General features: G+C 43.6%; 1 protein-coding gene across 1 annotated transcript in view; it reads left to right on the top strand.

Moving 5' to 3' along the window:
- Nucleotides 1-11,311: 11,311 nt before the first annotated feature.
- The window catches only part of tns3 (tensin 3), a gene marked incomplete at its 5' end in the record, with an annotated part of 33,413 nt that continues 23,504 nt past the window's right edge, over nucleotides 11,312-21,220 (top strand). Inside the window, 10 exons of the mRNA XM_080010377.1 lie at nucleotides 11,312-11,461; nucleotides 12,258-12,308; nucleotides 12,572-12,694; nucleotides 12,832-12,896; nucleotides 14,174-14,257; nucleotides 16,077-16,189; nucleotides 17,385-17,445; nucleotides 18,002-18,077; nucleotides 18,192-18,321; nucleotides 19,416-19,481. Coding sequence (XP_079866503.1) covers nucleotides 11,312-11,461; nucleotides 12,258-12,308; nucleotides 12,572-12,694; nucleotides 12,832-12,896; nucleotides 14,174-14,257; nucleotides 16,077-16,189; nucleotides 17,385-17,445; nucleotides 18,002-18,077; nucleotides 18,192-18,321; nucleotides 19,416-19,481 — 919 coding nt within the window. The remainder of the gene's footprint in view (nucleotides 11,462-12,257; nucleotides 12,309-12,571; nucleotides 12,695-12,831; nucleotides 12,897-14,173; nucleotides 14,258-16,076; nucleotides 16,190-17,384; nucleotides 17,446-18,001; nucleotides 18,078-18,191; nucleotides 18,322-19,415; nucleotides 19,482-21,220) is intronic.

The following is a 21,220-nucleotide window of genomic DNA, read 5'->3' on the forward strand; positions in this document are numbered from 1 at the left end:
AACTACAAAATAAAAAAAATACACAATAAACATAAAAAATAACACTAAATAATAATATAAACAATAAAAAAATGCATCTAACAACAGAACAGGTTTGTTTTTACCTAATGATAAACAATAAACCTAAAATGTAACCAAAAGAAGAATGAAATAGCCCAAAATTATCGAGTGTGTGCACGCGGGTGTCTTAGAGGGGGCGTGGCCTAGATGGGAGGTAGGTCGTGGAGGGGGTGGAGCCTCGGGCCCGCCAGCAGCAGCCCCAGTGGGAGGACTCTCCCATGCCAGGACTTGTGGCTGCAGCAGCAGCAACCTCCTCGTCCGGTGGAAGTCCTTGCTGCTTGCTTGCTTGCTTGCTTGCTTGCTTGCCATTGGGATTCATTGGGGGAGGGTGGGGGGGGGGGACACGTCCTGCTCCAGGAACAGTGCACGGAACAGCGCTTCCAACGAGGAACAACTTCCACTCCAGCAGCAGAAAGCGACAGAAAGGAGCACATTCCAGCAAAAGGAAAAATGAGCCTCTCACTCAGTCCTCACTAAAGCCTGCGTGACTCGGGAGTCTACTACCCCCCCTTCTCTCTCTCTCCCTCTCTCTCTCTCTATCCCCCCAAAGCACTGATTGACAAAGGAGGGAATCAGTGGCAAAGGGGAAGGATCCCAAGTCCTCTCTTTCAAGTTTGCAAGAAGGTAAGGCACTGTTGTGTTTCAATGGCTATTTAGACGTATGCATCCTTATCCTTGTTTATTTATCTTGAGTCATTTATTTCTGGCTGGAGTCTCCTCTTTGATCACAGATCCGTTGCTTGTTCTCTTTACATTCAGTTTAATAATTCATTCCGATGGCGAAATGGGACGTTGATCTCTCTCTCTATTTACCTTGGTGCTGACTCCTGCTTAAGTCAGGGTGTGTGTGTGTGTGTGTGTGTGTGTGTGTGTGTGTGTGTGTGTGTGTGTGTGTGTGTGTGTGTGTGTGTGTGTGTGCGCGCGCGTGCGCGTGCGCGCGCGTGTACTTGAGGGTGTTTCAATGGAGTCATTCAAACCGGCCAAGGGCTTTGGTTTGTGTTTGTTTTACTTTTGACTGAGAAATACTCATGAAAACCCCGCGCACTTCACCTGCGGAATTAGCCTCCTACTGAATACGGTTCCAGTCGTATCTCCTCAAAGCGGCTTTACTATGGATTCGATATGGATTTGTGCTTGGCTTTATTAAGAGACCCGTTGTTATGTGAAACATATGGGAGTCGGGTTTGGTGGAAGCCTGAGTTCAAACCCTTTTCCCAAACACAACTGAAGCCTTTGTGTCCGATGCTGCCCGTTTTGGCCGTCCTTCGAAGATAAACAGCACGAAAAGTCCCATTCTCCCCCTGGGAGCTACAGGTATTTGCGGCCCCCCGGGGCGACGCTTTCTGAGTCGGCCGGCTGAAGCGCATGACACGGTTACGGGCCGTCTTCACATCACGGCGGCGGCTCCGGCCCGCCCTCCTTTACCTGAACCCCGGTGACGCCCTCCCTTTCTCCCCCTTTGACTCTGAGACCCGGAGACACACCTGCCTTTACGCCTTACCCCTTTCAAGCGACGCAACAAACCGCGCGGCTTGTTGTGAATATTTTTGCGGGGCTAAACTCTGCGGATTAGCCTTTATTACAGAGTCGGCGCAGAGCCGGCGGAGCAGATACTAGGGGAATGTTTTGCACTGTGCCGATCAGAGCTGTTTTCCCAGACTAGACGCAGCATATGAGCCTATGAGGGACTTCAGAAAACTTTGAGAGTCGTCCACTATCGCCGCCCGATCTCTGCCATTTCAGACGGAGCGAGGGATGAGCGGAGGCTTGGGCAGGTGGATTATTGGCGACGGTCCTGGTTCCGTTGTCATTCCGTAGGCAAAACTCTCCACTCATCCAACCAGAGAACGCTGGGAAACCTGCCCTTTTAGTCGCGCTCCGTGGACATGTGTGAGCTATTAAACAATAAAGCACCCTTCCAAAAAAGGGGAGGGGGAAATGAATGAAAGATGAGGGGGGGGGGGGGGTAAAGAGAGAAAGAGAGAAGGAGAGAATGAGGGAGAGTTTTGAAAGAAAAGAAAGGGAAGGAGGAGAGCGAGAGTGGGAGCGTAATCCATTTTGGAACGCATTCCAGTCCGACCTTGGGATGGAAAGGGGGTAATTAGGGAGCCGTTTAGGAGTCGAGCGGGAGCCCGAGTTCCCCTTTCTCTTTATATACCCTTCAAAATATCCCGTGAAAACAAGGGACAAATACACGTTGGAGTTCCAGGATAACTGAATAAACCAGCTAAAAATACGACCCCCGCCCCTCCTCCTCTCCACGGCTGCAGCCTTTTTCAATAGCGTTCCGCGGCTTGTTTATTTCGGTTCTCCGGTGCTGAATGAATGACCGCCAAAGCCGCGGCCCGAACGCACGGAGCCCCCGACAGGGAAACCGGCCGGTGGCGAGCGCGAACCCTTCCCACCGGCCTCCGCAGTTACGTCACCGCGATGGAGATGTGGAGATGTGATCGCGCAGGCTCCTTTTTTAGATCCGCGCCGAGTGCGAGCGCGGATGCTGAAACGCTGGAGACTTGACGCCATACATGCATAGTGCGTATGTAAGGATATATACGCGGAATTCTATACCAAATCATCATGACGGTAGGGTGTAAGGTGTCAATGTCCAGGAATTCCAAAAGGTTCCTACAAAAACATTCCACCACACCAGCCGGCCTCACCCCCCCCCCCCCCAAAAAAAAAAGACAAGCCAGACTTCCTAAAGCATTTACGGCTCTCTAGGTGTTACTCTGGGCTCAGGACAACAGCTTAGAAGATCATTAATCTGCCGGCTGACTGAACAGAGCCCTCAGAACACCCAGGGAGACGGCGGACTGCGTCCAGCTGCTTCTCCTTCCTCAGGTCAACAGTCGACATGCTGAGCTGGAGGACGGGTCTCAACCCCCACCCCCCCCAGAAACAGATACAAACGCGCCTTTTACACTTAAAGGGTCGATTGGCTATTTTTCAGCCCCGGGCCTTGTTTAAAAAAAAAGTCGGTTATAGCTGTTTATAGCTCAATCTGAACGAAGTTGCCGTGGCTCTTCTCTTGCGCAGTTTAATACAGTCCAGTGAGGCAAACGTTTCAGCCATTTAAAAAAAAAAAAAAAAAAAAGCCCCATTAAAATATCCATTTTGAAAACAGGAAGCTTACAGGGAGCTATAGTCATCGGTGTGTTTTTGAACATGTTTTGAAAAATAAGTCATCCCCTGCAACCTGAAACTACTTATGTAGGTTGCCAGTAGGAAGCGGCACAACCTCCTGTTTCTAGTCTGTTACCTTCGCGCCAATGTAGCCAACGGAGCTGATTTGCCAAAGTGTAAAAGAGTCAATAAAACCCTGGAAAGACTGATCAAATGCAGGATTTCCCCGATTTTTTCCCCGGTATAACATATGAAGACCTGACCTTCTTGTTTTCAAAAACATTTAAGTGTTCAACGTTTTCCCTGTTGGAATGCGATTATTTCGAGTGAGAAGCTGCAGCCGAGTGGTACGGTTTGGTTGTGCTATGGACGATATGGACTAACAAATTTAAATAAGGTTGAAAAATAGTGAACCTGTCCTTTAAAGACTTGGAACGATGCTTGTAATAGCGCTGGACAATAGGGAAGAATGTTATTGCAATGATTATCAGAAGTTTCCAAACACATTGAGGTGCCAGAAGACCCAGAAATATTCACGCCTCATATCATGAGAAACATTTGGTCTTGGCCTCCATTTCCCCGAAAGAAAAATAGTTTATCATGATCTGATGGTGTCTTAATTTCACTACAATTACCATAACAATAACATACCACTGAAATGGGGTAAAACAACAATATTGAACTATCATCCATTCCGACTTGTAGCACCAGAACCGATCATGTGCCCTTTTTCATGTTAGGCTTATGCGCCATTTCGAACCGTGCAGTATTTCTGGAATCTACAATGATGGATGATTTGGCACAGGCCTTTTTTTTGTGTTTTACCACAGGCACAAAATCTCCTCTGATTAGAATGATATATATACAAAAATATTCGAGCAGGGCCGAAAAGAGTGCTGCGGCTGCCACAAAGCTGTCAATTATAACATCAGATGAGGCCCAATAGGAGCGTTTAAGCCGTCATTTTAGAGTCACCCAATGGTTGATGGAAGGGGTTGATTGCTTTCATATGCGTGCCAAAATAACTACGGTGGAACTATGGGGTCTTTATGGTTTGGCTTTGACACAATTTCGTTTGAATTGGTTTATTCTCATAGGCTTAACCTACAGTTAGATTTACAAAATTCAGCCTTCTTCACAGATAGATACCGGTATTTGGATAGATACTTTATTCAGCCCTTAAGGGAAATGAAAGTTTTATACTGTACATGTATAATGTATGGATTCAAGCAGGGTTATACTAAAGTAAGCCCTCAGAAGAGAACTTTACTAAATTAAGATAGGATGGATCCAGCCTTTAGATGAGTTTTGTTTTTCAACCGCTGTGCTGCAGTTTGAATTTTCCCAAGAATGGCCTTTTTTGTTCCCTTGGACTTTAATTTGGTCCTCAGTAATCATTTTAAGTTTGCCGGCCGCTCTTTTGCCAGAGTGACTCCCGACTAGCGACTCATTTCAAACATTTGTTGATCACGAACCTATCGTTTGCAAATCTTGCATCATCACCATCTATTGGCAGGCCATAATAGTAAACACAGTTCTACATGTTTGTGAGGTTTTGAGTGGTTAACGGCATAGTGGTAAAGTGCCACGGGATTATTTCATTGTAAAAAGTGTACCATGGAAGAACAAAGACTCATTTAAACTCCATAATAAACGTTCCTGAAGGCCTATTACTTTCCACTTGCGCTGCATTTTGTCTATATTCTTAAAAAAAAAAAAAAAAAAGAACTTCCCGCACATAATAACAATCTCGGGAAGGAGTGTGATGGAAAAACATCAGAAGGAACGCGCTCACAGGCATGTAGCAACCGGTCTAAATAGCACGTAAACAAACTTTTTTTTTTATCGAAATGAATTTGTTTGCCCAGGCTGGGCTCGGGCTCTGGGGTTCAGGGTAGATGAGGTTTATTATTTGTGACAACTATGCAGCTTTTCTGCCAAACTGTTGTGGCCATAATAGGCTCCGGATAGAAAACAGCCTTGAGGTCATCATCCACATGATCAGACCACGCTCCGGCTCCCTGGGGCTTCTTAATGCTTGTTCTGCTCCTCGCTTTTGATATTGATATTTAATCTTGAGCCATGCCGCTAGCGTGGAATGGAAGATTCCATTTCGGGGGGCGTGGGCCAGGTGAGGGGTGGGGCCCCGGTGTGGCCTGGAACTGGCAGTGGTGGAAGAATTTGACTTGGAATGAAAGTACACATCATGCCCTGAGACTAAAGGGCTCTTGTCAATGTGAAAGTACAACGTCGATATCCTTACTTCAGTAAAAGGATTTAACCCTTAAATGTAGTTAAAGTATTCAAACACAAAAGTGCTTGATACCCTGATATCACAGATTCTATATTGTGTCATAAGGTGTCGACGGTTGGTTTATGATGCGCATGTATAAATAGAACAGGTGGTGTCAGAGTCAGTTACAAGGCCATGGAGCTAATGAATCATCATGAGCAATCCCTAAATCAGCACTTTTGACAGTCGACTGATTAATTTCTTTGGCATGCTATATATATATATACTAAACTAAATTGTTATGTTATGTAACTAAACAGTCATGTTAACTAAATTAACATGACTGTGTTTGAAATATAGAGTAAAAACTACATATTTCTTTGAAATGTAGTGGAGAGAAGTGGAAAATCAAAACTGGATATATTTACAATCATGGTCTTAAGTACAGTTACTAGGGTTAGGGTTGTCACTTTCCGCAGCTGACTGCTGCACACATTTTGAGTTTTCATTTCAGCTTCAGGAAGGCGTTCAATTTAGTTTGAATGGGGAAAAAAAAGGCATGTGCTCCATTTCCATCATCACAATGAAACTATTTTGATTATGTTTTGTTTAAAAGTTGTTGCAATTTTGAAATTCAACATGCTCAGTTAAACCAGGACTCGGTGGAAATTTTCCACCATTGATAACTAGTCCTGGTTAGTTTAGTTTAGATTAGTTTAGTTTATTGCAAATACTAAAATACAGGATGGACAGCGGAACAATTGGGTAAAGAAAAAAGGAATTAAAAGGAAATTGAAAACGAAATGTGTAGAAAAAAGCAACCGTTGTGCGTAACTTACACGTTACACGTTACGTTACTGATTGGCTCTCCGAAAGGAATAGCAAAATAAATGCCCTAAAATAAAAATTTTAGGGCAAACATTATCTGTAAAGAAAAAATATATTATGTATATTTATATTTTCATACTCATAATTAAATCATGTAGCACTTACCTTAACTTAAAAATAAAAATAAAACAACATTTATGGAGCATTAGGGGGTGAATGGGGAAGGAGTGAGATCGGTTTGATCGGTAATCTGGCTGATCTGATTGATTAAATATGTAATAACATTCTTGTTAATGGTATTTCTGATGTGGGCAGGTAGAGCATTCAAAAGAAACGGACCCTATAGATCACTAAGTTTCATTTGAATGTATTTCAGTAGACATGATGTGGATGTCCTGGTGTGGCTGCTACCTGTAGGGGCTGATCTGAGGGAACCAGACACGCCCTAATCCCCAAAACATCCTGACCCAGCTGCCTGTCCCAGCTTGTTCCCCGACAACCCCTTCTCTTTCTTGTCTTCTTTGGAATCGCTCTCTTCTTCCCCACCTCCTCCTTCACTGCCATGGGTGGGCTCGGGATTTTGAGGTCCCGGGCTTATTTCTGCTTGTTTTTATATTTCTGCGTCCGTGGAGTCTAGCGCTGGATGGCTCAAAAACAGAAACAAAAGCAGCCGCTGCAAATTAAAGAGCGATTACCTTGGCGGCGTGCTGGGGCAGGTCATCTTAAGTTATGGCAGAACTCGGAGGTCTTAGTGGGGAGGGATCTACTGGAGGCCAGGACTGTCTCTCCGTGGTTTACTATGTAAGAACTTCTTTTAGATAGTACATTGTTATATCAGCAGGGCCTGATGCCAACGGCCAAGTTGGCAACCGTGCCAACCAGCTGTTGGTTGCCAAGAGCACTGTGTTTCACTGTGCCAGGTGTGATAATGGAAACAAGCTCCTGTGTTGCAAGATCAAAATTGCAAGGCTGCACTAATTCAATAATTCAGTTCCAGCAGAATAGCAGCTCTGTGTTCATTAGAACAAGCGGCAAGTTTCACACTGAAGCTGAGATCTATTAATAGTGATGAAAGGTGCGACTCTAAAAGGTAAATTATGGAAACCAGCTCTTGTGTTGCAAGATCAAAATGGCAAGGCTGTACTAAGTGATGCAATTCATCAGCCCCAGCCAGAATACTAACAGCCCCAAAACTGAAAGTGAGAACTATTAGTAGTGAACTCTTTTTTTTTTTTTTTTTTGAGATTCGGTTCTTGATGAGTCACTCAGTGAAGAGTTGTTCAGTTCTACCACTCTTGTTTGGTTTGGTTCAGTTGCGGTAACGCACGGTGAGCAAGGGAGGACTTCCTGTGATCGATGAAGGAGAGTCAGGGGAGTTGTTTTGGCTCCCGAGTTGTGAATGGAATTCTCACATGAATGATTTAATTCTGTCAAAATGATTTATTTTGGTGGAATGCAAAGTGTGAATCTGTCTCATTCAATATGAATTACACCAAATGCATTGACCTGTGTTCGTCTTGCACTTAAATTAAGTCCTCATTCATTTTGAGTTTGTCAGTCGAGGATTCACTCGCTTGCCCGCTCTTTTGCCGGAATTAATGAATGACTCCCAAGTCATTTAAACAAAATCACGAATTCTTGCATCACTAACAATCGGTAGGCCATATTAATAAGCACAGCTCTATGTGTTGGTGACGATTTGTGAGGTTTTTAGTGGTTAACAGGGCAGTCCTCCTCTATACAGATAGTTGCGTGTCATGGAATTATTGCATTATAAGCGTGGCCAAGACTGACAAAATGGTTTGTATTCCATATTCCGATATTCTCGCTCATTTCGGTTTCTGTTTTGGAAACCACACGAGACGGACTGCACTAGATGGTTGACAAGTGCCAAATCTGGCTGCCCGGGGCATCTGGGCAACTGTTATTGTCAAGCCCTCATTTGGTCTGTTGGCCGTGTCTCTCTGGATCGCTTTTTTTCCATGTTGGATATTAAACATGCAGAGGTAAACCAGACCACACAAGATGTTTGACGATGTCCCCAATAGGTTTGGGCAGATTTTCGATAATGTCGAATGTTGCGATATTTGCCGGCATATGTGATATTTTCACAGTATCTAAATATCGCCCTCCGTCCGGGGGACCATGGAGGAGCGGACGGAGGGACGGAGCAGCAGAGCGCGTGGATAAAGCTCATTCACTTGCGTGCGCAAAGAGGACGTATGTGGACGTATGTGGACGTATGTGGACGTATGTGGACGTATGCGCGCAACAGCGAGGAAGCAGATTGAGGATTTGGACGTGGTAGCGCGAACGGTCCGGTAAAAAAGTTGCGCCATCAGGTTATTACTGGCATTACTAAAATTGTATTATATCATTTTTATATCAACCAGTTCACACTGTCACGCCACACCCCATATTTCTCACGCTGAGAATCCCAAAATAGATACATTTTTATTTTTATTTTTGTTTTTTTCTCTTCATTTATATTTCTTCACTTGCACTTGCTTGGTGCCCGTCACTGTTGCCGTGGTGATCGGGAGATCCTTTCTGCATGTCAGGTGAATGCCCAGGTGCAACTTCCTAGTTGGAGTGGCATGAAGCGATCCGGCATAAAGGTTCACCGTTTCTCCAAAGAAAACAAATAGAGTGTTTTTATTGTCGATGACAACGACGATAATAGCGTCTATCGTGATATTTGGGCAGCGCTGCATCGCGATATAAAGTTTTGGATATCGCCCAACTGGGCAACCGTTACTGTCGAGCCCCGGTGTGTGTCTGGATCACCTACAGTAAATTAAAGTTGGTTAACCCTCATTTTATTCCCTTTTCTATTCCATATTCCTTTTTTTATTAACATTCCCTTTAATAATCTAGGAAGTGTGTACTGTTAAATTTCCTTTGGCTATATTACCCTCCTTCACTTATTTTTCTCTTTTTCTTAATCCTCCTTCACTTTTTATTGCCTCCGAATTTAAACCTTGCCCTCCCTCCCAGTAGGAACAGAGTCCGCCCAGTGTCCTGTCAGTGAGACCTGTTCATTACTTTCCCATTAGCAGCCGGGGTTTTTGACTGGGGGGGTGGGGGTGGACTAAATCCCCGCTATTAGCTCCAAACAATCTTTGATGACCCTTGCCCCACCCAGACACTCCCACCCCAGACCCCTTGTGTCCCCGAGCGGTGACCCCCTCGGACACATAGTCCCTTTCATTCCGCTCTGAGGGTTGGTTTAAGCTCCTGGTTTTTATACCCCCCACGCCCCCCTCAAAGTGTTAGCCTTCAGCTAAGTTGACGTTCACATTCGGCCCCGGGATTCGGCGAGATGTTGTTTTCTAATGGCTAACAACTACTGCAACAAACAATCGGGCGCGGAGGACATTGTTTCTATGGGGACGGTTGTATTCGTGACCTTTTCTCTCTTCTATAGATAGACGGATGATAGATAGATAGAAGAAAATGTAAATATGCAATAAATACAAATAAAGAATAAGCTGAAAAATGGACTTTATACACCTCAGCTTGAATTGCACTTTGCTTTGCCAATATACAGTAAATTTAAAAAAAATACAATCCACAATTGCAATAAAAATAAGCAATGAACAATACAATTTTGGCAATATACAAGGTCCTAATGCTAAACATAAAAAATGAAACAATAACAATTCTCAATATAAAATTAACCATAAGCACAAAAAAGAATAACAATAAACTTTGATACATAGGTATACATAGGTACAATAAACCTAATGGTAAACAATACATATAATTAAATAAATATTGTAGCATAGAAATAAATACATATATGTTGGAGCATATAAATAAATACATATAAATAATTATATGTTGTAGCATGTGATAGTATTATAGTGTATAATGTTGTATCACGTGTAGTATATACAGCAACAAACAACTATAATGAATCTGCAGGTCATGGAATAGTAACCCATGCAGTATTTTCTACTGATTATCGCGACGTGTGGGACATTGTGTTTGTCATCTCTGTTCTCCAGCTGCAGGGGGATCACAGATGACTAGATAAGTGTGTGTGTGTGTGTGTGTGTGTGTGTGTGTGTGTGTGTGTGTGTGTGTGTGTGTGTGTGTGTGTGTGTGTGTGTGTGTGTGTGTGTGTGTGTGTGTGTGTGTGTGTGTGTGTGTGTGTGTGTGTGTGTGCGCGCGCGCGCGTGCCTGTTTTTTAGGGTGTGTGTGTGTGTGTTGGGTGGGTGGGTCTGGTGGATCGAGGGGTGGGGTGTGTGGGGGTGAGGGGGGTCCATTCTCCAGTCGGCCAAAGCAGGAAGTTCACGGCCACGAGGTCACAGGGACAGCGACACGCCATCTCTCAGGGATTTGCACACGACTGGTTCAGACTGGATTTGATGCTCCTCTCCCTTCTGCTCTGACAAGTTTTGAGAATTTGATAAGAGTTCCATCCAAGATCCATCTTGTCTGGATGGATGGATGAATGGATGGATGGGTGGATAGATAGGTAGATTGATAGATAGATGTAGAGTTGGATATAAAGATCGTATACATGTCACAGCAGCTCACATAAAAAATAGGCAATAATAAAGTAATTGAATAAAAATGGAAAAAGGAAAGTTGCAATATGCAATAAACCTACAGTAATAATATTTATAAGATTTTAAAAAAATGGGAATGTACAATAAACATTAAATAAATAATAAAACAATACGATTACAATAACAATAACCAAACCATAAGCAAGTATAAACCTAAAAATTTGCCAAAAGCAATGATAAACCTAAAAAAATGAACCAGAAACAAGAAAAACAATAGTCAAAATAATAAAGATATAATATAGAATAATAAAGAACAAACATAAAAATTAAGTACAAAATAGAAAAAAAAAGGTTGAATATACGATAACCCTAACAACCTGACGTTTAAGGGCTGTAAAGACTGTGTCAACAAGGAACCAAGCAGATCTCAGACACAATGGCTGCCACCGGGGACTTTGACCGCCAAATATTGACAGGAGTGAGCGGGGCAGTGTGAGAAAATTCCCGGGGGCCGGCTCTGACCCCTTTGTGCGTTTCAGACGACGAGACCATGGAGGAGGGATACGAGCTGGACCTGACCTACGTGACGGAGCGCATCATCGCCGTGTCCTTCCCCCGGGCCTGCTCCGAGGAGGTCTACGCCCACAACCTCAAAGATGTGACAAGGATGCTCAAGTCCAAGCACGCCGACAACTACCTGGTCAGTGACGGGGTTTATTCGGGGGGTTGCCAGTTGTGTCAACCGAAGGTATGAAAAACAGACGCTGTCGATCTGCTTCAAATCGGTGGTTTAAAGCAGATCGAAAAAGCCATTGTAACAACAGCAACTCATTTACCGTAGCTTCCAAACTGCTGTTTTAGCATTAAAATACAAAGAGGCCTTGATGATAACATCAGGAAAATTGCAGCTAAAATGTCTCTGCCTTGTCAGTTCATGGGTTGGCAGTTGTGACATTCAAGGTGTTTAAAAAAAAAAAAAGTACAGATGAAGGTATTGATTTGCTATAAATCGGTGGTTTTTAACTGGTCTAGGCTCAGGATCCACATTGGTCCTTGGTCTTTTAGTCACGAGCGGGGCATTATTTCAGTTGTGTGCATGGTAAAAACACAGAGCTACCGACAAGTGCAATAAGGGATAAAACCCAATGAAAAAAGGAAAGCCATAAAAACAATAACTAATTTCATGAGCTTCCAAAATGCAGCATTAGCAAGAAAATGCCTAATGATGCCTATTAAGAACATCAGGAAAATAACAGCTAAACCACTGAATTGTCAAAGTGGACATATATGTCCACGGTCCACTCGAAATGCACCCGCGACCCAGTTATGGACCAGGAACCACCAGTTGAGAACCACTGCTTTTAAAGGGACAGCACAGTATATTCCTTGCTGTGCAGTTTATTGCACTTCATCAGCTCATCCATCACTTCCTCTCGATATTCATTATCAGATTTCATGTTTATTCACAAGCTGCTTCTTTGTTGTTCCCTCTGTAGACGATCAACCTTTCGGAGAAACGAAACGATCTGTCCAAAATGAACCCCAAGGTAAATTCACACGACGAGCAGCACCGCCCACGTCAAACCAATGCGAGTTAATAAACGAGCGGGACGACCACGGTATCGTCGCGCGTCAAAGCGGAAAAAGAACAGAGAGGAATCAATACGTTCCTGTGGAAATCAATTGATCGCGTTGGGTCTCCTGATCATCGCCGTCCGACCGATCCAGTCGTGCGAGACGCCGCAGCGGTGACGACACATCGACGACGCCGCGTCTCCTCTAACGTCCCCTGCCTGGTCTGTGTTTTCAGACCCTGGACACGGGCTGGCCGGACCTCCACGCCCCGCCTCTGGATAAGATCTGCACCATCTGCAAGGCCATGGAGGGCTGGCTCAACGCCGACCCCCTGCACGTGGTGGTGATTCACTGCAGGGTGAGCGTCGTGCTTCGAACGCGAACCCAAAATCTATAGAAAGTATCTCAAAATGTCCTGAACCAGCTCGCCATGACCCCTTTTATTATCTTAAGATTTGTCAAAGGTGATCATGGCAAATGGTTGTCACCCTCTAGGGCAGCAAGGGCCGAATCGGCGTCGTGATTTCATCCTTCGTTCATTTCACCGACATATCCGCCAGGTAACTCTTTCTATTTTTCTGATTATTTTATTTAACCTGTGTTTACGCTTTGCCGGCGGATTCTTGGTTGAAGTTGAAGCTGAGCGTATTTTTGGCCGAGTTGCTCGATTGTGCCGTACTTTGTGTCTGTCGTTTCCATGTTAGAGCTTTGACGCCTTTTCATACAGAATTGAAGAACACAAAATGCAGCACTACCAAGTCGTTTTGACAAATGTTTGTGGGTTCTCCCCATATCTTTCGGGGGGAAACAGTCCTTGTGGTGACGAGCAAGACTCGAATTGTCGCCGCTACGGTCCTTGAAAGCGTTACACCAGCAGCGGCAGCATCAGCAACCCGCAGCCATTCCTTCGCCTTGGAACGGACTTATTACATCGACCGCAGCCCTTAACCGCCGCTAAAACATTTGTCCTCTTTAGATTTCGGGGTCAAGTTGAGTCAGACGGTGAGTCAGAGAAAAGTTGGTATAGTCATATTCAAAGGGGGTAACCACGGCTATGGTTGCCGTGATTCATCAGTGACAGGAATCCAACCGGAATGTGTTACTCACAGAAAACAGCCCCCGGAGCCGCATTTGTCTCACCTTTCATTGGTGTAAAAAACAACATTATATGGGATTGGATTGGATCGAGGGATTGGATTGGATTGGATTGGATTGGGGGTGATGGTGGACGTTGGTGGATGGTGTTTTCCCAATCCCCTACAGTGGAGGAGGGCGGCAAATGCATGGAGTGACTTTCTGTGGGCGATGGAAATTGGCCTTATGCGCCAATGCAGATCCCTTCTGCACACCACCCTACGGCCGGTGGGTTGCCAGTTAGGAACAGCCAAGCTCGTGTTTTTGGGACCTGTTATATCTATGAGAACCGTCGCAGGGTCACGAACCCCGGTGGTGGTGGGGCGGTCAGGTGAAGGGCCAGTGGATAAGGAGGTACAGGAAGAGATAGAGGAAACAAAGCTGCAGATTTACACCAAATCCAGTTGGAGGGGGGAAGAGAGCCCCAGCGGCCTTGTTGGTTTTGGGGCTTGTCGGATTGGCAGCGCTGTGTACACACCCCGGCCTCCCTCTGGCCTCCCCCCGTCCTCCCTCTGTCCCCCGCTCCCCCTCCGTGTTGACCCAAGGACGCCATTGTTCTTCCTCTCCGCTGGAATCCCTCGTTTTTGGTCCCTGACTTTCCCTCTCATTTCAATAGATACGACATCAGCAGCAGAAATCCTCTTTACTTGTAATTTCCATTCAGTGTTTGACCCGTTTCCCCTTTTTCCTGTTCCCCTTGAAGTGCGGACCAGGCACTGGACCGCTTCGCCATGAGGAAGTACTACGACGACAAGGTGTCGGCGCTGATGACCCCTTCCCAGAAACGGTAAACCATCAACACAAGCATGGATCCCTGAACGGGCCTACTGGTCCCTGGCCCAGGGGCCCATAGATCAGGGCTCCAAAAAATTGGGCCAGACCCCTCACAAACAGCGATGAATCTTATGGACAAGCGAAGCAGGGGACAGCCCTCTGAATGCTATGGAGGCCCGTGGCCAGTGGTCATTTCCTGGACCGAGGACAGCATGGCACTGGATGTCGATTCAAATTCCTCCCCAAAATTCTCTACATGGCACGTGGGTTGTCACTACAGTAAGGCGTGATGGCTCCTAAGGCCCCAGGGCCCGTGGACTCAGAAGCCATCTATGCTCACCACCTACAGCTATCCAAAAGACCCTGTAGAAAGTGAATTTTATGCTACGCTTTTACTGTCTATAAAAGGTATAAAAATGGCCTCTATCCACCCACACACTTATGCCCGAAGCGATGCAACAGACGCTCTGTGCTGTTTTTTTCAGTTCCCCCCCCACCTCCCCGACAAAAAAAGGACAAACTAATAGTCTGGCCATTGTTACCGGTAGAACCAGGAATGGGATCCCATGGTGACCTGGTGTAATCCTAAACCGCTGCATCACTCTGAATCACCGTGACTCACACCGAGGCCTCTCTATCGCCACAGCTTTCCGCAGGAAAGTCAAAACAAAGTGGGTTTTGTATTGGATGTGTCACTTTAAGCGTCCCCACCCCCCCTAGGATTTTGGATTTAGATACTAATCTTTAATGTGTTGTATTATATGACAAATTTTGGACAGGTGGAGAGGCAGGACTGGGAGAGGATGTGGATGGTCCAAAGAATAGTAATTCAAGGAGATTTTTTTTTAAATAAAATTAGTAATTCAAATAAAAAAATATATATATCAAATAAGTAAAATTGATCAAATATAAGATAAGAATATAAAATAAAAAAATAAAATTAAAATATGTTATATTCAAATAAAAACTAGGTAAAAATAATATATTTTCAGTGTAATGACATACAATAATACAAATAATTAAAAATCAAGCTGCAGGCAGCAATCACCGTGGACTTAAGTCACTGAATGTTCCTCTTCTGTCGTTCAGTTTAAATATCCCTCAAGAACGGTGTTTGAACAATTACAATAGTTCCTAGATCATGCAGTGCGGACACAAAAGAAAAGTCCTTACCGTACTGCATGAAGACGCCTTCTGTGACCAATTATAGTTTTCGGGGTTTTGTAAAAGGCAGCTAGAGTTACAGTTTTCCGAGTTTCCTTTAAACGCAGCATCAGCTCAAGTTGTCTGTCTACGTGACGCAAGTGGCCGGAGGCGATAGAGTTCCGAGAGACGAAGCTTGGACCTATATAACCTTGGATGATGATGTCACGAAGCGCCCCGCCCCTGAAACGAATCAAATCGCCTCAACATTCTTCTACTTCCGGTGAAATTATGATCGTTTTTCACTAATTTCTGCTCTAAATGTAGATCAATATCGATCAAACTCGAACAACAAGACGTCTGAAACGTCCACCATGGGCCCTTGGGTGGCGTACTGCAATTGTCGTGTTTCAGATACTTTTAGCCCGAAAAACGCCAAAATTAGAGATAAAAACATTGCAGCAATAACAATGGGGCTGGACCCCTAATAACTAACAAAATATATAAAATTATAATCCAAACCCATTTAGCCCTCCATGTATTGGAACCTCATATACAACAACAAAGGAATGTTTTTCAGATTAAAACTCCAGTGCAGTCCTCACTCCTCAGATCATCAGTTATTTTCTCAGATGTTTCTAGTTGTTTTAAATCCTTGTTAATATGTATATTTATACGCTGCGTTTCAGGTACGTGTGGATCCTCAACAGCCTGCTGAGCGGCTCCATGAAGATCAACGCGTCGCCCTTGTTCCTGCACGGCATCGTTCTCCACGGGCTTCCAAACTTCGACGCCGCCGGAGGTGAGACTTTTTCTTTAATTGTTCGCCGCTGCAAAAGGAACATTTAGAACGGCAATAAAAGAAATTGAAGAAAGGGTGTTAAATTCTAGACGAAACCGCATCAGAGTCCCGGCAATAAAACAAATGCAGGCTTATCTGCTGCGTGTAAAGTGGAGCTTTGAAGACACCCCGTACCCTAACTTCATGAATTTTTTTTTATTTATTTCGACATACATACATGTAAACACAACCTCCCTCACCCTCTCTCTCTCTCTCTCTCTCTCTCTCTCTCTCTCTCGCTCCCTGCTGAAATGCAGACACACACACACACACACACACACACACACACACACACACACACACACACACACACACACACACACACTCTCAATTACATAAACAGAACTCCAGAGTTCCACTTTATGGTCTCCCCGTAAAGCCCAGGGGAATCCACACCCATGTTTTTCTCCCGCTATAAATTGGTGCTTTCGCTCGTTTTGCCGAGCCAGCGTCGGTCTGTGTATCATTTTTTGCGAAACTAAAAATGTTTTTCCTTGAGAACACACACACAAGCTCGTCCGTTAGGCGTCAAGTCAACAGTACAATTGGAGTGTTAATTACAGAATCTGAATCAGGATCTGTTTTTCCGGTCCACGTACATTTTCATGCGCATAATACATATCCATACAGATAATTAGCACAAATAAAAGCTTAATAGTGTGAAAAAAGGGAAACAAAAGAAAAAACGATTGCCCCAAATATACAAAAATAGCTAAATAAAAAAAATTTAACGAACAAATATTCAGAATATCCAAAATTCTAATGCTAATTTGTCTTTGGTAGTATGGGCCGTAGGTATAAAATATAAAAATAATAACAAATATCAATACATTTATACAAAATTTATACAATAATATGGGCATGGAAGTGCATATGTATGTTATAACTAAGTTATTACAGCATCTTCAATTTTATTACAGTGTTTAATTACAATATGTCGCACAGACTTATTACATAATACAGACTTGTTAAGGCCGTTAGCGAGACGTCAGGCATTACGAAAAGAGATATCATTATAATAATATTATATTTTTCAGATATAGATATAATCTTTCTCCATACTCCCAGTATAATCAATGACGATTATTCAATCACTGGGAAATGGTCAGAGTACACGATGTAATGAAGTCAAATGAAAATGTTTTGTTTCTTCCAGTGTGTCGTCCCTTCCTCAAGGTCTACCAGGGAATGCAGGCGGTGTATTCTTCCGGCGTCTAGTAAGTAGGTTCCAAAGGAAAAACCACCAATAACCCATGTTGTGGATTACTATTTGGATTATTATTGTTATTATTAAAGCAGCAGACAAGATCATATGACATAACATTTTTATGCTGTCTTTCATTTTTGTAAAACTTGAATCTTCAGATTTGTAAATATTGTAATAATTTAGTAATAACATTGTAATAATTTAGTGATAACATTGTAATAATAACATTGCAATAATTTTGTAAAAACATTGTAATGATTTAGTAATAGCCGTGAAATAATTTTATAATAACACTGTAATGATTTAGTAATAACACAGTAATTATTTACTTATAACATTGTAAGAACTTAGCCTCCGTTGTTATACATGTCCATACTATTGTATACATTCATATTCATCCTGTATAGAAATATCCCAGCTATATTTATATTGATACCCACAGCCATTACGAGCATATCTTATTTCTTCAGGCAGTAAAACTTTTTTTATATAAAATTCCTTGTAAAATGTGAAAATGTACCAAATGGCCAAATAACCTGATTCTTATTCGTATAATTCTCTTTTAGTCACATTGGTCCGGGCCACAGAGACCGGTTATGCATCACCCTGGAACCGGCTCAGCTCCTCAAGGGAGACATCATGGTAAAGGAAGGACTCTACTTTGAAAGGGAAATTTTACTATAATTTAGTCACAGACCCATTTATTATTATTATTATTATCATTATTATTAATCCACCCCTTTTCCTGTTTTTTAGATCAAGTGCTACCACAGAAGCGAGGTGGCGTCGGAGCGTGAGGTGGTGTTCCGGCTGCAGTTCCACACGGGAGCAGTGCAGGGCTACCGTCTGATGTTCGACAAGGACGACATGGAGGCCGCCAACAAAGGTGCAAGACATTTGGAATTACCCTCAAAGTGAGAGGACAGGTCCCAACGTGCCGTCCCGTCAACAGCCCAGTGCTCTGCAGGGACGGTGTTCTTTTTTCAACGTGTGCCGTGAAAATGTTTCAAATTCCACTTAAAACACATAAAAATGATGGAAATTAAGCTCTTGTGTCGCAAGATCTAAATTGCAAGGCTGCACAAGTTATTCAGATTCGTCAGTTCCAGAATAGCAGCTCGGTGTTCATCGGAACAAGATCAAGTTTCACGTCAGTAGGGAACGTATTAAAGTATTAATAGCGATGAAAGTTTAGACTCTTTAGACTTGAGATTCGGTTCTGGACGAGTCACCCGGTGAAAGAAGAGCCGTTTGATTTTTCCGACTCTTGGTTCATTTGGTTCTGTTGGTGTAACGCACGGTGAGCGAGGGAAGACTTCCTGAATCATGAACGAGAGTCAGACGCGCCGGTTCGTCAGTTGAGAGTGGAATTCTCAGAAGAATCATTTTATTCTGTCAAAATGATTTGGATTGGTGGACTGTGGAAGTGTTGATCAGCCCCAATAGGAATTATTTCCAAACACCTCAGAAAAACCGTGTAACAGTGTGCCTGGCTGCAGTGACCTGGTCACGAACGGACGATGCCGGAGTGACTCCCGACTCCAGAGCCATATATTGTGAAAGTGTAAATCGGTCATATTCATTATGAATTATTGCCGTAATAAATGTAGTCCTCAGTAATTATTTTCAGGTTGTGAGTCGAAGATTCCCACGTTCGCCAGAGTGACTCCAGACCTTTGAGTCATTTAAACGATTTGTTCATTACGAACGAATCGTTTGCGAGTCTTGCGAGGCTATTATAAGCCCTGTTCTATGTTTTGCGCAGTTAACAGGATTAACAGAAGAGTGCCGTGGTAGAAAAAGGTTTGCGAAAGGCCGTCCGAGACACAGTCTGGACTCAATATAGATGTGGAACTCTGAGACCCAGTAATCTTTTATCCCAAACTTGTAATGTATCTGGTTTGTTTTTCGGGACAAAAATCCCGGTCGCAGCCGTTCTCCAGTCCACACTCATTCCATTCCTTTGTGTTGACTTTGCAGATCCCAGATTCCCAGATTATGGGAAAGTGGAGCTGGTGTTTTCGGAAGGCCCGGAGAAGATCCCAGGTATTTTGGGGGGGAGAGAGGGGGAGTTTGAAAACATGATGGGGATGTTTCTTCTTCTTCCTCCTCCTGTTCTGTGGTTGCCTCCCCCGCCGAGAGGAGGATGTGGAATGCTGTGGAGGGGAAGCGTAGTGTGAAGTGTGTGGTGACAGAGGGCTGGAGGAGCCCAGCGTGGTGTGTGTGTGTGTGTGTGTGTGTGTGTGTGTGTGTGTGTGTGTGTGTGTGTGTGTGTGTGTGTGTACACATGTGTTCTATGTATTTACGCTTGTGTTTATCTGCTCCACATTCCTTTACCCCCAACAGCAGAATGAAAGTTTTGGTTTTGTACATTACATCTGGATTAACAGTCATTTCTCACAGCTGGGTTATAGGAGATTCTCGGGGCTCTGGGGTAGTTGTTGTGATAGTGGTAATGTATCACGATGAAATTAATATATATTACGTATAGATTAAGTGAAGAAATTAAAAAGGTCCAAAAAAGAGATAAAAAAGAAAATTGAAATTCATTAAAATGACATATACGTATAACGACAAAAGACATCATCATGTTTCACAGTCTTGTAGTGTAAAATGGTACTAAGATTATAAATATAAACATTTATTTTAAGGGAGTTTTAGTTTAGGTCAAATGTCATATTATACCTAACCCATCAGTGTGATGAAAAAAAAAATGCCAGTATATCATGTAAGTAGAAAACCCATATATACAGTAACTATATACACCGCGTTCCAAATTATTATCCAAATTGGATTTAAGTGTCATAAACATTTAATACTCATGGTATTGTGTCTCAGGGCTCTTTGGATCACTGAAATCAATCTCAGACACCTGTGATAATTAGTTTGCCAGGTGAGCTCAATTCAAGGAAAACTACTTAAGAAGGACGTTCCACATTATTAAGCAGGCCACAGGTTTCAAGCCATATGGGAAAGAAAAAGCATCTCTCTGCTGCCGAAAAGTGTCAAATAGTGCAATGCCTTGGTCAGGGTATGAAAACATTAGATATTTCACGAAAACTTCAGCGTGATCATCGTACTGTGAAGAGATTTGGGGCTGATTCAGGGCACAGATGGGTTTGTGCAGATAAAGGCATAATGAGGAAGGTTTCTTCCAGACAAATTCATGGGATTAAGAGAGCAGCTTCTAAAATACCGTTACAAGCAGCAAACAGGTATTTGAAACTGCTGGTGCCTCTGGAGTCCTGTGAACCTCAAGGTGAAGGACCCTCCAGAGGCTTGCAGTTGTGCATAAACCTACTATTTGGCCACCCCTAACCAATGCTCACAAGCAGAAACGGTTGCAGTGGACCCAGAAATACATGAAGACTCATTTTCAAACAGTCTTGTTTACTGATGAGTGCCGTGCAACCCTGGATGGTCCAGATGGATGGAGAAGTGGATGGTTGGTGGATGGCCACCATGTCCCAACAAGGCTGCCACGTCAGCAAGGAGGTGGCGGAGTCATGTTTTGGGCCGGAATCATGGGGAGAGAGCTGGTAGGCCCCTTTAGGGTCCCTGAAGGTGTGCAAATGACCTCGGCAAAGTATAGAGTTTCCGACTGACCACTTTCTTCCGTGGTGCAAAAAGAAGAACCATGCTTTCCGTAGCAAAATCATCTTCATGCCTGACAATGCACCATCTCATGCTGCAAAGAATACCATTGTGTCATTGGCTGCTATGGGCATAAAAGGAGAGAAACTCATGGTGTGGCCCCCATCCTCCCCTGACCTCAACCCTATTGA

The sequence above is a fragment of the Zeus faber genome (assembly GCF_960531495.2).
Source record: "Zeus faber genome assembly, chromosome: 12".
NCBI classification, from domain to species: Eukaryota; Metazoa; Chordata; class Actinopteri; order Zeiformes; family Zeidae; genus Zeus; species Zeus faber.